The following is a 15,164-nucleotide window of genomic DNA, read 5'->3' as shown; positions in this document are numbered from 1 at the left end:
TAACCCCTTGCACCACCAGGGAGGCCCTGCTTTGATTATTTATAAATTGTTTATACAGTTTATTTATACAAGTTACTTCTACATTAACAACTCCTTCTTGCCTCATATTCTGGTTAGCTGTTGTTGCATAACAAACAACTACATTATTTAATGGCTTAAGATCATCATTTTTGCTTTGCTCACAATTTTTCGGGTCAGGAATGCAAGAAAGGTTTGTATGGGTGGTTCATCTCTTATCCGCAACACCATCAGCTGGAATGGCTGGGCCAGAGGATCCACTTCCAAGGTGATTTCTTTGCTCACGTGTCTGGTCATTGGTGCTTCATGGTGTCTGTCTCCATCCCTCCACGCCCAGCCCTCCCATAATTATCTTCCAAGACCTCTTTATATGACTCGGACTTTCATTTGCCTTGTCTTCTGAGTGCTTATTCTTCTTATGTGATAGCTATATTTCAAGAGATGAAGGTGGAAGCTATCTTTCCTATTACAGGTAGGGCCCACCAGAATAGGCAAACTGCAGTGGTCAGGGCAGTGAGGAAGGCCTGGATTCAAAAGAAGAGGAAGTCAGAGTATAAAAACTGTGGGTGTTTTTTGGTTTCATTTTTTTTTTTTTTTTAAGATTTATTTATGCATACAAGAACTAGGGTACTGGCCAGAGATGTGAGGGTGAGAGGATTCACCAGAGACAGAGTGGGGAACAGAACAGGCAGGTTGACCAAAGTACACTGCTGAGAGGAGCAGCGGGCGAGTGAGGAGAGGTCTGCTGCGCCATATGGGTGGCTCCCTGGCCAGCTAGGGGATAGAACTCATGCTGTAGAGGCTGCGGACAGCTTCATAGTGCTGTGGCTTAACCCCTTGAGCCACCAGTGAGGCCCTTGATTATTTTTTTCTTTCTAAGTAGAGAAAGGTTTATTGCAAGTCAGACAAGCAAGGAGACAGGCAGCAAACGCATACACTCAATATTTTTCATTCATCACATTCTTTGTTCTCTTATGCAAGTTGTATATTTACCTTAGTATTTGGAGTTGTATATGAGTCATAGCAATATAATTTTCTTTAATCTCTGAGATGACTTACTCCTTTATTCATCATACATTTAGTGTGGTTGTATTATATGCCTGTTCCTGCTGAGTTTTGGGAATTCAAAGGTTGAGAGTTGAGAAAACTTTTTTGCCTCCATATATTCTGATTTGGGGCTAGGTAATGGGGCAAATAATAGACAAATAAGTAAAGTAAAACAGGGTAAGAGGGTGGAGACTAATACGGTTGGGGGGAGGAATGCTAATGTACATTTCTGGTCCTGGAGACTTCAGAAGAAAAGGCATGTAAGCATGTACCTAAATGAGATAAATGATCAGACATGTAAAAATCAGGGAGAACATTCCAGGTAGAGAGATAACAGTAAGTGTAAAAGTGCAGAGGTAAGAACAAGTTTGCGTGTTGCATAACCAGAAAGAAATCAGTGAGTCTAGAATGAAATGGGTGGCAGGGAACAGTGATGGAGAGGTGCACGAGGTTTTTAGTCCACAGTAAGGACTGAATGTTTGTGTCTGTTCCCCCTTACCCAAATTCTTACATTGAAATTCTAACTCTGAATATGACAGTATTAGGAGGTAGATCCTTTGGGAGGTAATTAGGTCAGGAGGCTGGACCCACATGAGTGGAATCTGTGCCCTTATAAAATGGACTTTAAAGAGCTTGTTTGCTTTCTTTCTCCCATGTGAGCATTTAACAAAGAGATGGGCACAGTCTGCAATCAGGCAGTCTTGCCTCACCAGAATGCTACAATGCTCACTTCCTGATCCTGGGCGTTTAGATTCCAGAACTTAAGGAACAAAATTACTGTAGTTTTATGTCACTCAGTCTGTGATACTTCATTGTAGAAGCCTAAATTGACTATGACTGGTATTGAAAACATACTAAGAACTCTTAAAACTCATCAGTGAGAAAACAGAGATGGGCTAAAGAGCTAAACAGACACCTCACCAGAGAAGATACACGGATGATAAATAAGCGTATGAAAAGATGCTCAATACCTTATGTCACTAGGAAAGTGCAAATTTTCATAAAGTGATGCTTCTGTACACCTATTGAAATGACTCAAAGCCAAAGCACAGCAGTAAGTGCTGGCAAGAATGTGGAACAACAGGAGCTCTCATTGCTGGTAGGAGTGCAAAATGGTACAGCCACTCCCATAACAGTTTGGCTCTTTCTTTAAAAATTATATGTGGGGCCTCTCCTGGTGGTGCAGGCGGTTGAGCGCCGCTCTCTGTGGAGCTCTCTGCAGCCTCTGCAGCGCCGGTTTGATCCCAGCCGGCCCAGAGGGTCCCACATGGCGCGGCAGACCTCTCCTTTCTCGCCCTCTGCTCCCCTCAACAGTGTATTTTGTCAATCTGCCTGTTCTGTTCCCCGCTCTGTCTCTGGTGAATCCTCTCACCCTCCCACGAATCTGGGCTGTACCCTGGTTCTTGTATTTAAAAATAAATAAATATATTTTTTTAAAAAACTGTATGTACATCTTACTTGCAAAATTGAAAGTTTCTGAGGATAAATTATTTGCCCAAGGATGCATAGCTTCATAAGTTTACAAACTTGTCTCTGTGGTTGTAGATCTAGTAAGTGAATAGCATGAAAAAGAAAAATCCACACGCAAGGAGACAGCAGTTAAAAATTAAATAACATGGGGGCCTCCCCTGGTGGTGCAGCGGTTGAGTGCTGGGTTGCAAGGCTGCCTGCAGCCTCTGCAGCACCGATTCAATCCCCGGCCACCGGTGAGGGTCCCACAAAAAAAAAAAATTATGTAACATGGGCCTCCCTGGTGGCGCAGGGGTTAAAGACAGCGCTACCAAGCTATCACCAGCCACGCAGCACAAGTTCAATCCCCAGGCAACCACATGGCACAGCAGACCTCTCCTGTCTCACCCGCTGCTCCCCTCAGCAGTGTATTTCAGTAGATATGCCTGTTCTGTTCCCCACTCTGTCTCTGGTGAATCTTCTCACCTCCCGCGCCTCTGGCCTATACCCCAGTTCTTGTATACATAAATAAATCTGTAAAAAAAAAAAAATTCTCTTTTATTTATTTAAAAGACTTCTTCCTCCCTTCTCTAGATATCATTGACCCTGCAATCCTGCGTCCAGGTCGCTTGGACAAAACACTCTTTGTGGGTTTGCCATCCCCAGCAGCTCGTCTTGCTATCCTAAAAACTATCACAAAGGTGAGTAAATGAAATGGTTTATGCATGTTTCTGTCACTTAAAATGCAGGCAAACACTAATTTAGAATGTCTACTTGCTTTCTTTTCTATAACTGTAACTGTTTGCCCAGCATATATCTCCCAAGGGGAAGATGTTTTTGACAATTTGAAGAGACTGTCCATCCTTTTTTTATTTGCTTAAGGGGAAAGGTATATATAAAGTTAAATGGTCAACTAACATATTTGAGCTATCACTCCAGTCACACATTTTTCTGTCCTTTTAGATCTTTGAGTGTTACTTTAGAGAATTATCCTAAGCATATTTGAAATAGAAGTTTTTGGAGATGAATAAAAGTTAATAGGTATAGGCCCATCATTATAAATGCCCAGACAGAAGTTGCATTTTCAAATGACTGTGTTGGCTTCTGTGCTCCATGTTGGTATTTGCAAACTTACAAGATGCCTGTATAGTATTGATTCTGCTGTTTTTATAAACATGTGGAATGCATACAAAAGACAAAAAAACAAATCACCCTACATTGCACTTCCATATTTTGTATAGGCATCATTCCATACATTTTTATGCATCATGGACTGGTGGGTGGTTGGCAGATGAGTAAATGAGGAGAAGGAATGGACTTGAATGCATTATATAAATGAAGCTAATTTTATTTGAAATTTAAAGAAGACAAATCTGAAGGAATTATTAAATTAAACTTCTGTGGGCCTCCCTAGTGGCCTAGGGGTTAAGTCTATCAGTGCTATGGCCTAAGTTCGATCTCCGGCCAGGAACTAACCCACATGGCACAGCAGACCTCTCCTGTCTCCCCTCTGCTCCCCTTAGCAGTGTATTTCAGTAGATCCGCCTGTTCTGCTCCCCACTCTGTCTCTGGTGAATCCTCTCACATCCTGCACCTCTGGCCTATACCCCAGTTTTCTCCACAAAAATTTAAAAAAAAAAATTCTGGTATTCTCATATTTCCCAAAGTATCACTCTGAAGTTTAAAATTTTTAAAAATTATAAAAGCTCAGTAAGCAGCTGAAGTCTTTTTTAAAAGTACACATTTCATTTCATGTGGCATCAATTTAATTTCTGCTATGAAAATTAGATAATTAGCATCCTTATCTTTTATTCCACTTTCTAGTTTATTTTTCCCTGTGTATTTTTCTTGTTTCAGTTTCATCATATTTACATTGTGTTCTGGATTCATATTTAAATAGATACACTACTCACAATTGGCACTTCAGTCACAACTCTTAATATATTTTTGTTTGTTTTTTGGTTGACTGTATGTCAGCATCAGATTTATTCCAGTTACTAATAGTTCACTCAATCATATTCTCTAAATTCTTTTCATTATTAATAGTGTCTGCTTGTTGTCTTTATGCTTGAATGATATAGTAGCTCAGAATAATTTTCCCTTGGTCACACAGTCTTTATGTTTTTGTAGAAATCCCAACACGATTTTTGGATATATTTGAATGTGTATGTAAAGATGTTTGAGGCCAGTCTGATCTTTCTTTTCCCTTTTGTAGATGACTTGCTTTTTCTGCTTGGAAACCTGAAAAATTCTTTATCTTAGAAGTTTAATAACTGTAGTAAATGTATCACTATCAGTTACTTTATGTTAGTAGTGGTTGCAATGTGAGGCAGAGTGAGACGGGATAAGAGACTATGTTTTAGTGGTTGTGATTAGTGAGGTTTTATTTTGAGTGGTGAGAAGCTAAAATCTGGTGTACCTTTTTACTCTGTAAATACAATTCCTCATTACAGGAAGGTTTTTTGTGTTTACGTCTGAGTACCTTTTTTTAAAAAAATCATTAATTAGATTTACTTCTCTGATGTCATCAATTTTTTATTCGATCTCCCTTTGTCTCCCAGTAATTTAACTTGTGTTCTCTTTCCTTCCGCCCTCCCTTTGTTTTCATGTTGGTGGTTATTCCATCCATACCTTTTCTTGGTCTTAATATAGAGCAGATGAGTTCTCTTATCCCCTGTCTCACTCTACCTGGAACTAATTTCTTGTTCTTTGTACACTACAATTTGATGTTTGGTTAATTGTTTTGTAGTCTTTTTTTTTTTTTTTTTAATAGTCTGAGGTGGGAAAGGGAGTTAAGCTGGTGCTAAGTTAGCCCGTATGAGAAGTTGAGCTTATTCTAAGAGGTAGATAACCTATGAAATGTCTTATACCTGCACCTGCTCTAACCATCCAAAATACATGTCTCATTCCCATGAGGTTGTACCCTTACTCCTGTACAGCTCTGGGGAATATGGTTTTTTTTTTTTTTTTTTTTTTTTTTTTTTTTAAGATTTATTTATTTGTTTATACAAGAACTGGGGTACAGGCCAGATGCGTGGGAGGGTGAGAGGATTCACCAGACACAGAGCGGGGAACAGAACAGACAGACTGACGAAATACACTACTGAGGGGAGCAGCGGGTGAGGCAGGAGAGGTCTGCTGCGCCATGTGGGACCCTCACCGGCTGGCCGGGATCAAACCGGCACTGCAGAGACTGCGGACAGCTTCACAGTGTGGCGCTCAACTGCCTGCGCCACCAGGAGAGGCCCGAATATGGTATATCTTGGCAGTTCTTCCTGATTGTGCTGAAATCCCTTGATGGTATGTCTAAAGGATATTTTTGTAAATTTTCTAAGAACATATTCTCCTCAGACTGCTCTTCTCCAGATTGGAATATTAATGGACAATTTCATTCCTTAGGACAGTTTCATTCCTTAGTGCTCCTTCCTACGAATGGAGGCCTCATTACTAGCTATTACAAAAGTTTCTCTTTCCTTGGCTCAACTTTTCAATGTTTACAATATGAAGGTTTACACCTTTGTTTATTTTGTTGCCCCTGGTAAAATTTTAAAGTATTCTCTTTCTGTGTTGGCAAAGGGAGATTTCTATGATCCTGCTTCACTGGGCCATCACTACTTAAAATTGCACATACAGGGCCTCCCCGGTGGCGCAGCGGTTGAGCGCTGGGTTGCGAAGCTGCCCACAGCCTCTGCAGCGCCAGTTCGATCCCCGGCTGCTCCCCGGCCACCGGAGGGGGGTTCCACATGGCGCGCAGGCCTCTCCTGCCGCCCGCTCTTCCCCTCAGCAGTGTACTTCGGTCCTTCTGCCTGCTCTGCTCCCTGCTCTGGCTCTGGTGAGTTCTCTCACCCTCCCGCGCTTCTGACTGTGCCTAGTGCTTGTATAAATAAATAAATAAATCTTTAAAAAAAAAAAAAAAAAAGAAAAGCACAAATTCTTAAAAAAAAAAAAAAAAAAATTGCACATACACCGTTCAAACTATCTCCCAAAGGAGATCATCAGCTTTGTGGCTTACAAATATCACATTGACAGCACTATAGAAGATAGCTTAGAGGAGAGTGCAATTAAGACTGTAGTTATGTATCCCAGACTTAAGACAGTACTAGGGGGCTAGCCAAGAGGACATTAGCCAGGGGAACTGTTGAATAGTTTTAATTAACAAGCCATTGTACTAATTGTAGAGTTGAGAGATAATGTAAAAGAAAATTGAATTCTCAACTTGGGCAGCTGAATAAATGATGGTATCCACTCAGGTGAGGGTTTGAAAGATTACGTTATTTCACTATCCATGCAAAAAATTAGTTCTTTGGTTAGGAGTTGAGGAGAATCCTTAGACTGGGATATAGGTTTTGCCTGTCATTGCCGTGTAGTTGATAGTCAAAGCCCTGAAAACACATCACTTTAGCTCAGTGGCTCTCAAATTAGGACAATTTTACCACTATACCACCCTATACCCCTACCTCAGGGCAATGTTTGGGGACATTTTTCACTGAGGCAGAGGGATTGATGATACTACTAAACATCCTATAATGCAGAAAACAGCCCCACAACAAAGAATTATCCAACCCAAAATATCATAATGCCAATGTTAAGAAACCCTTCTTTAGTTCTATGTACTTATTTCTCTGTATCAAGCAAGTTTGATGATGACTACAGTATGACATTTATTCTTTTCCTTGACTCTGTCTTAAGAACTATAATAATAGGATTTTGTTTGCTTTGGTTAATGTATATATGTACATGTATATATACATACAAACACATGCATATAATCACAATTTGTTCCCAAAATTTCTTATAGTTATGATGACATAAAGATAATATTTTCACACTTGCCCCTGAGCTACCACTAAATAAAGATAGATTGGGATGTTGTTCATTTCTGCAATGTCCAGATATGAGGTTTGTAATCTTCAGCATCTTACAGATTGGACCCAAAAAGATGGTTGGTTCATTCATCCAGTCATGTGTCATCCACTCTATGGTATTCACAGCATGGAACATCTTTACACTTCCTCCATCTGGAATTTCAGTGCTATTAGACAAAATTATTACCCCTCAGGCCAAGGGATAAGTACTCAAAATACCTTACATCAAAGATAAAATGATTAAGAAAATAAGATAATAGAATATTAACCTAAATGAATGGTCCTCTGGCTAGTCAACAGTGTTTATTGTGAACTAAATATATCCCTGATTGTATGTCTATTGTGGGTACACCAGGATATATAACACTAGTTATTACATTTTAGGAGCTTGTCTTCTGGATGAAAAAATAATATGAATGTTTATAAAATAACAACAAGCATATATTTTTTAAATATTTTTTTTTATTTATGCATACAAGAGCTGGGGTGCAGGCCAGAGATGTGGGGGGGTGAGAGGATTCACCAGAGGCAGAGTGGGGAACAGAACAGGCAGATCGACCCAAGTACACTGCTAAGGGAAGCAGTGGGCGAGTCAGGAGAGGTCTGCTGTTCCATGTGGGTTGCTCCCTGGCTGGCCGGGGATCGAACCCGTGCTGCACAGGCTGCGGACTGCTTCATAGTGCGGTGCTTAACCCCTTGCACCACCCGGAAGGCCCACAACAATCATATTAATTCATTCCTGAGGAGGGGAGGAATGTGAAGGAAATTGAATAACCAAGAGATCTCAACTTATAAAGAGAAAAGTCAAGTAGAAAATACAACAAAACAATAACAGCCTCTGCAGGGTGGGATTATAGGTTACTTTTTCTGCTTTGTCCATGTGCTCTGGTCAAACACCACCCTCAGCAAGAAGTGCTAGAGGAGATGTAGATAGAGAATATCTTGTTACTTTGTTGGTGGGTATGTCAACTGGTACAACCATTTTGGGAGGTGATCTGGATTTACCTTAACAAACAAAATGGAAATACTGTATGATCCAACCATCCCACTCTTGGGCATCTGTCCAAAGAAAATGAAAGCATTAGATCAAAAAGTTATGTATTTCTACAATATTTATTGCAGCATTATTTACAGATAGCAAGACATGGAAACAACCTAAGTGCCCACTGATTGAATTAAGATGTTGGTGTGGTATATCCACACAATGGAATACTATTCAGCTATAAAGGAAAATAAAATCTTACCATTTATAGCAAAATAGAAGGAGTTAGAAGGAATTACAGGGGGCAAGTAAGTCAGAATGACAAAAACATATTAGATGTTTACATGGCAGATGATTTGACAAAGCAAAATGCTTGCAAAAATTGGCAGACACTAATAAACAGTGAAGCTTCTGAGGTTAAGAAGAAGGGAGAAAGAGGGTCAAAGGGGCTGAAGGGATATGTTGGTATGAAAATAAAGTAAATTATGTGTGGCAAGATGCTTAAAAAAAATAAATACAGGCCTCCCTGGTGGAACAAAAGTTAAGTATCTGCAGCATGAGTTCAATCCCCGATCAGGAGCTGACCCACACAGTGCAGCAGATCTCTCTTGTCTCACCTGCTGCTCCCCTCAGCAGTGTATTTCAGTAGATCCGCTGTTGTGCTCCCCACTCTGTCTCTGGTGAGAATCCTCTCACTCCCCCACACCTGTGGCCTACACCCCAATTTTTATATGCATAAATAAATAAAATAAATATTAAAAAATAGATATAGCTGAAGCCCAAATATCTAGTCTGGAGAGAAGGGAAAATGATAATTATTTTTTCTCTGTGTGATATAATGAAGAGGATTGGTGGGATCTTTTTGTACTTGGCAAAGTATGTATACGGGTCAATGAGAAATGGTGGCATAACTCAATAATTAAATAAAAATAGAGGAAAGATAACATGGTTTTCATAAAAGAGGGGTAAAAATACCACCAGGAATAATCCTGAAAAACTGTCAGGTGTCTACATAATAGGATATTAGAAAGTACTTAAATAGGGCCTCCCCGGTGGCGCAGCGGTTGAGCGCTGGGTTGTGAAGCTGCCCGCAGCCTCTGCAGCTCCGGTTCCATCCCAGGCTGCTCCCCAGCCACCAGAGGAGGGTCCCACATGGCGCGCAGACCTCTCCTGCCGCCCGCTGCTCCCCTCAGCAGTGTACTTTGGTCCTTCTGCCTGCTCTGCTCCCCACTCTGGCTCTGGTGAATTCTCTCACCCTCCCGCACTTCTGACTGTACCCAGTGCATGTATAAACAAAACAAATAAATAAATAAAATAAAATAAAACATGCTTCTATAAAAATTAAAAAATTAAAAAAAAAAGAAAGTACTTAAATAATTTGTATTTATTAGTGTTGGGAGTTTGCAGGGTGTTTCTCTGAATTTTTTTTAAAAACAGGCATAATTCTATGATTGGGTGTCTTAATAAATCTTACCTCAAAAGAAGAAAGAATAGAGACCAAGGCTATAGCTATGATTGGTTTTTTAAAAAGCAGCCAAATTGGCAAAAAAAGATAAACTCATGCATTTAACAGCAACATGGATGGAGCTGGAAGGGATTATGCTCAGTGAAATAAGCCAGAAAGAAAAAGAAAAATATCAGATGGTTTCACTTATAGGAGGAATGTAGGGCAACCAAATAAGGGATCAGGAAAAAAACAATTATAATAAATTTGAAAACAATATTAACAAGCAACTATTAATCAGAGCCACTGCAAGAGAGGGGGAGGGAGAAGGATCAAAACAGGGGTGTGAAGAACACATGGGACTATGGTGATGGTGCACAGGTTAATTGGTGGTGGGAATTTTACAGGGACTACACCTGAGAGGAGAAAGCACACATTATTCAAAAAGGAAGAATGATATGTGTGCATGTGTGTGTGTGTACATATACATATATATATGTATATGTATATGTATATATACACACATATATAAAATAAATTTTTTTTAAGCAGCCAGATTTGGAGATTTTTTATTTTTTTTATTTTTTTAAGATTTATTTATTTATGCATACAAGAACTGGGATATAGGCCAGAGGTGCCAGGGGTGGGAGGGGTGAGAGGATTCACCGAAGACAGAGTGGGGAGCAGAATAGGCCGACTGACTGAAATACACTGATGAGGGGAGCAGCAGGCGAGACCGGAGAGGTCTGCTGTGCCATGTAGGTTAGCTTGTAGGTTAGCTCCTTGACCGGCTGGGGATGGAACTGGTGCTGCGGAGGCTGTGGATACCTTCATAATGCTGACGCTTAGCCCCTTGCGCCACCAGGGAGGCCCTATTTGATGGTTTTTTGTGGCTTGGCCATTTCCTGTTTGCCCATGTTCAGACATGACTGTGGAGAAGTCTTGTTTTGTTTTTGACAATCCTGGTCAGAGTAGCCTTATCTGATCACCATGTTCTGTGAAATTGCTTATGTTCAACAGTAGGACACAACCATTTTAGTTCCTGGCCAGGTCCTAGCAACACTAAGACCAACCAAGTAGTATCAGGCCAGTTCCTGGCTGTCAGGAACTCCTTTCATTTCTTTCAATTTTCAGATTTTTCTATTATGTGCAAATATATATATAGATAGATAGATAGAGATATCTGATTTTGGGGGCTTTTTCAACAATAGTTATCTGGCACAAAGAGGAAGAGCTTAGAATTAGCGTCAAAGACCCTTTGGGCAGCAACCATGCACAAACTTGTCAATATGAAAAAAAAGGAAAAATATTTTGATACAAAAATCAATTTGACCCCTAAAAGCAACTTTTGGTAGCAATACAGTTGAAGTTAAATAGTTCTCAGTGTCTGTTTGTACTGAGGGCAAAGGAGGACTTTTAACAATTCTTTTTGGTCTTAGAATGTAGTTTTGGGGCCTCCCCTGGTGGCGCAGCGGTTGAGCGCTGGGCTGTGAGGCTGCCTACAGCCTCTGCAGCACCGGTTTGTTCCCCAGCCACTGGCGAGTGTCCCACAAAAAAAAAAAAAGAATGTAGTTTTGCTTCAATTATGAGTGTGTCAAGTTCTCAGTCATGGAGCTCCCTGTACCTGCTTTGGAGGAAGGAACTGGTAGTCCCAGCTTGGTGACACCTTCATTTTTCGGTGCCCTCTAAGGAGGACTGCTCTGCGGTTTCATATCCTTACCTTACATCTTCCCTCCAGAGAGCTTGCATGTTTTTATTTCAAGGTCTCTATCAATGGCTAAAGTTAAATAGTGTAGAGGGAGAGGAAGCAGACTAATTTTAGGGAGATTTCACAGGTCAGACTTACAGGTCTTTGCAGGTTGCCAAAAGTGAGAAAAGTGGATATTATTAATATTTAAATTTTCTGTTTCAGAGTTTGCTGGCTTTTTGCTTTAATGCCCAGATTAAAAAAAAAAAAAATTCCCTAATAATGCCTGAAATATGGGGAGATTAGAATAAAATTCTTTAGTCTTAGTCCTAAAAGTCAGAAAAGATTTATAGATCAGAGCAATTTCTCTGTGTCTTTGGATTCCTAAACCAAGATTGTTTGTTTAAGGTCACACAAAGATTTTATTTTTCTATGATTATTCCCAAGTCAAAATGGGTTGAAAGGCAAACACAACTGTTTCTTGAACCTGTGTTGTGAACATTTGCATTTTACTAAGTAATAGCAGCTAACAAATACAGAGTTTATGGAGTGCTTGAACATGCCCCACTGAGAGCTGTGGAGGATGCTATGTGACCCTGGACCGAGAAGTGCACACACAGGTGCCAGGTCATCTGACCAGCCCTGTGCTTGGAGCATCTGCTGTGCTAATATTTACTCTTTACTTAAAGCTTAATGGTATGTTGATTCACTTTCTTCTGTGTGTTTTTTCTTAAACAATTTATTTCCTAATGTAATATTTGCTATAAAGGAACAACTAATGCACGGTATATGTAAGCTATAAAGAATAAATACAAATCTGCCATTAAATCATACATTTTAAATCACTGAAAACTTCTTTTGGCCTCTCTCAGGGGCTAGGGTTAAGTCTCAGCACTACCACCACGACGGCCCTCCCAGCCCTGGCCCTCTGCGGGGGCCCGAGTTCAGTCCCTACCAGGGAGCTGACCCACATGGCCCAGCAGACCTCTCTTGTCTTGCCCACTGCTCCCCTTAGCAGTGTATTTCAGTATATCTGCCTGTTCTGCTCCCCACTCTGTCTCTGATGAATCCTTTACCCACTGCACCTCTGGCCTGTACCCAAGTTCTTATATGCATAAATAATAAAATCTTTTAAAAAGAAAAAAAGAAAAAACATGTAGATGTTGATTTAAAGAATGAAACTTCTTTGTGCGCTTCTGTAGCTTGTCACTAAATTTTTTGTTTTGTTTTGTTTTTTAAGATTTATTTATTTATACAAGCACTGGGTACAGTCAGAAGCGCGGAAGGGTAAGAGATTTCACCAGAGCCAGAGCGGGATGCAGAGCAGGCAAAAGGACTGAAGTACACTGCTGAGGGGAGCAGCGGGCGGCAGGAGAGGTCTGCATGCCGTGTGGGACCCTCCTCCGGTGGCCGGGGAGCAGCTGGGAATCGAACCGGCGCTGCAGAGGCTGCAGGCAGCTTCGCAACCCGGTGCTCAACCACTGTGCCACCGGGGAGGCCCGTCACTAAAAATTTTTTAAGTTGCATACTGTGTGCAGTATATTGTTAGGATCCTAAGAGTGTTTAGATACTTGTCATTTCTGGCATCTCTTAGTATGAGCAGAAGGAGAGTTGGCTCCAGAGTCAGGGTTGTGACTTAGGGAAGGGCCTAAGAAAGAACACATAGACTGATGGAGGACAAGAATAAAAAGACTGTAAAGGAGGTGCCACAAGACTAGAACCTGACTCACACAAGGAGGTAGAGGTAGAGGGAAAGAACATGACCATTAACCCAGCTGTAGAGGTCAGGACCCCTAGATGCCAGTGCCTTGTCACAAGGCATGAAACCCAAGCAGGATCAGACTGCTCTAGGGAGTGGAGCACAGGCCTGAGGGTAAAGATATGGAGATTGAGCCCACCCTGGAATCTCTGGTCCCTTCGTGGTTTTGCCAAGTTATCCAACATCAGCAACAAGCAGGCCACTCCACTCTTTGACCCCTCCCAAAGAGAAAAGGACTATATCAGTGTCTGCACAGGCTCAGGGCAGCACTCCCACTGCCCACATGTGCCTATGCAGGTGCTTCTTTTCACCAACTCTCTCGCTCTGCAGGGCAGCAGCTTCCCGCCTGCCTGTGACCTGTCCCAGGCCGGGGTTTCTCCTCACTGACCTCCCTCAGTGGAGGCCGCTCTCTTCAAGGCCGCCCATCTGCAACCATGCAGGCCTCTCTCAGCAAACCTGTCCCTTTTGAGGCAGCTCTTCCTGCCTGCTTGTGTCTATGCAAGTATCCTTAACTCTCCTGTCCCTTTCCCTAATAAACCTGCCCTTTAAATATAACTAACGTCTCTGGAGAAACTCGCCTGGGAAACTCACCGCCTGTCGCTGAAATGGGAGCTCTGGTGAAACCTTTCCCAGAGTGACCCCAAGGACCCCACACTCTACAAAAACCACATCATAGACCATCAAAAACTTTTGGCTATTATTGTTGAGCAGTTTACTGCTTGTTCACTCTTAGCCAGGTTCACTATTTTTTCTCCCTTCCTAGCCAAATCTCACATCAAAACTAAGCACTGTTGGGCCTCCCCGGTGGCGCAGCAGTTGAGCGCTGGGTTGCAAAGCTGCCCGCAGCCTCTGCGGCGCCGGTTCGATCCACGGCTGCTCTCCGGCCACCAGAAGAGGGTCCCACATGGCACGCAGACCTCTCCTGCCGCCCGCTGCTCCCCTCAGCAGTGTACCTTGGTCCCTCTGCCTGTTCTGCTCCCCGCTCTGGCTCTGGTGAATCCTCTCACCCTTCCGTGCTTCTGACTGTACCCAGTGCTTGTATAAATAAATAAAAATAAATCTTTAAAAAAAAAAAAAGCACTGTTTAAATATTTGCCTTAATTAATCAGGCAAAGGAAATGTGTTTGTAACCCTTTGCAAAGATTGAGCTGGTGACTTTTGTTCTTGGTGGGTTTTTTTTTTTGTTTTTTCGCTGTAACTGCACAAATTTTTCAAACTTCATGCACATAAATCGCTTGCCTTTAGCTTTCCTAAGTTTGGGCTCTGCTTAGCCTCATTTCTCAAAATCAGAATTTGTTAAAATCATCCAACACTGGCCTGGGAGTCAACTATATTCATTTGACACAGTAATTACTATTTATTAAGAAGCTTTTATGTAGAAAAGAATTCACTTATAGGAACTCCCCAGTGGCACAGCGGTTGAGTGCTGGGTTGCGAAGCTGCCCGCAGCCTCTGCAGCACCAGTTCGATCCCCAGCTGCCAGAGGGGAGGGTCCCACATGGCGCGCAGACCTCTGCTGCCGTCTGCTGCTCCCCTCAACAGTGTACTTCGGTCCTTCTGCCTGTTCTGCTCCCTGCTCTGCCTCTAGTGAATTTTCTCACCCTTCGCGCTTCTGACTGTACCCAGTGCTTGTATAAATAAATAAATCTTAAAAATAATAAAAAAAGAACATTAGTTCTAATTTAAAAAAAAAAAAGAATTCACTTATAAACTCTCAATTTTTCTCTTTTATTTAGAATGGCACCAGACCCCCACTGAATGCAGATGTAAATTTGGAAGCGATTGCTGGTGACCATCGCTGTGATCGCTATTCGTAAGTACCTCATTTTTTAAGTCAGATTATAGCTCCCTGAGGTTCAGTTTCCTGAGGTATAAAATGAGGGAGAAGGTTCCGAGGATTAAGTCAGGTATCC

At 41.6% G+C, this 15,164-nt stretch overlaps 1 protein-coding gene across 4 annotated transcripts in view; it reads left to right on the top strand.

Moving 5' to 3' along the window:
- NVL (nuclear VCP like) overlaps nucleotides 1-15,164 on the top strand; it is a 79,926-nt gene that overhangs the window by 52,099 nt on the left and 12,663 nt on the right. For all 4 annotated transcript variants that reach the window (XM_037510172.2, XM_037510174.2, XM_037510173.2 and 1 more), the window contains 2 exons: nucleotides 3,109-3,215; nucleotides 14,988-15,064. In XM_037510172.2, coding sequence (XP_037366069.1) covers nucleotides 3,109-3,215; nucleotides 14,988-15,064 — 184 coding nt within the window. The remainder of the gene's footprint in view (nucleotides 1-3,108; nucleotides 3,216-14,987; nucleotides 15,065-15,164) is intronic.

Source organism: Talpa occidentalis, unplaced genomic scaffold (assembly GCF_014898055.3).
Source record: "Talpa occidentalis isolate TD23 unplaced genomic scaffold, MPIMG_talOcc4v2.1 talOcc4.14, whole genome shotgun sequence".
NCBI classification, from domain to species: Eukaryota; Metazoa; Chordata; class Mammalia; order Eulipotyphla; family Talpidae; genus Talpa; species Talpa occidentalis.
This window is presented reverse-complemented; position numbering and strand designations above follow the sequence as displayed.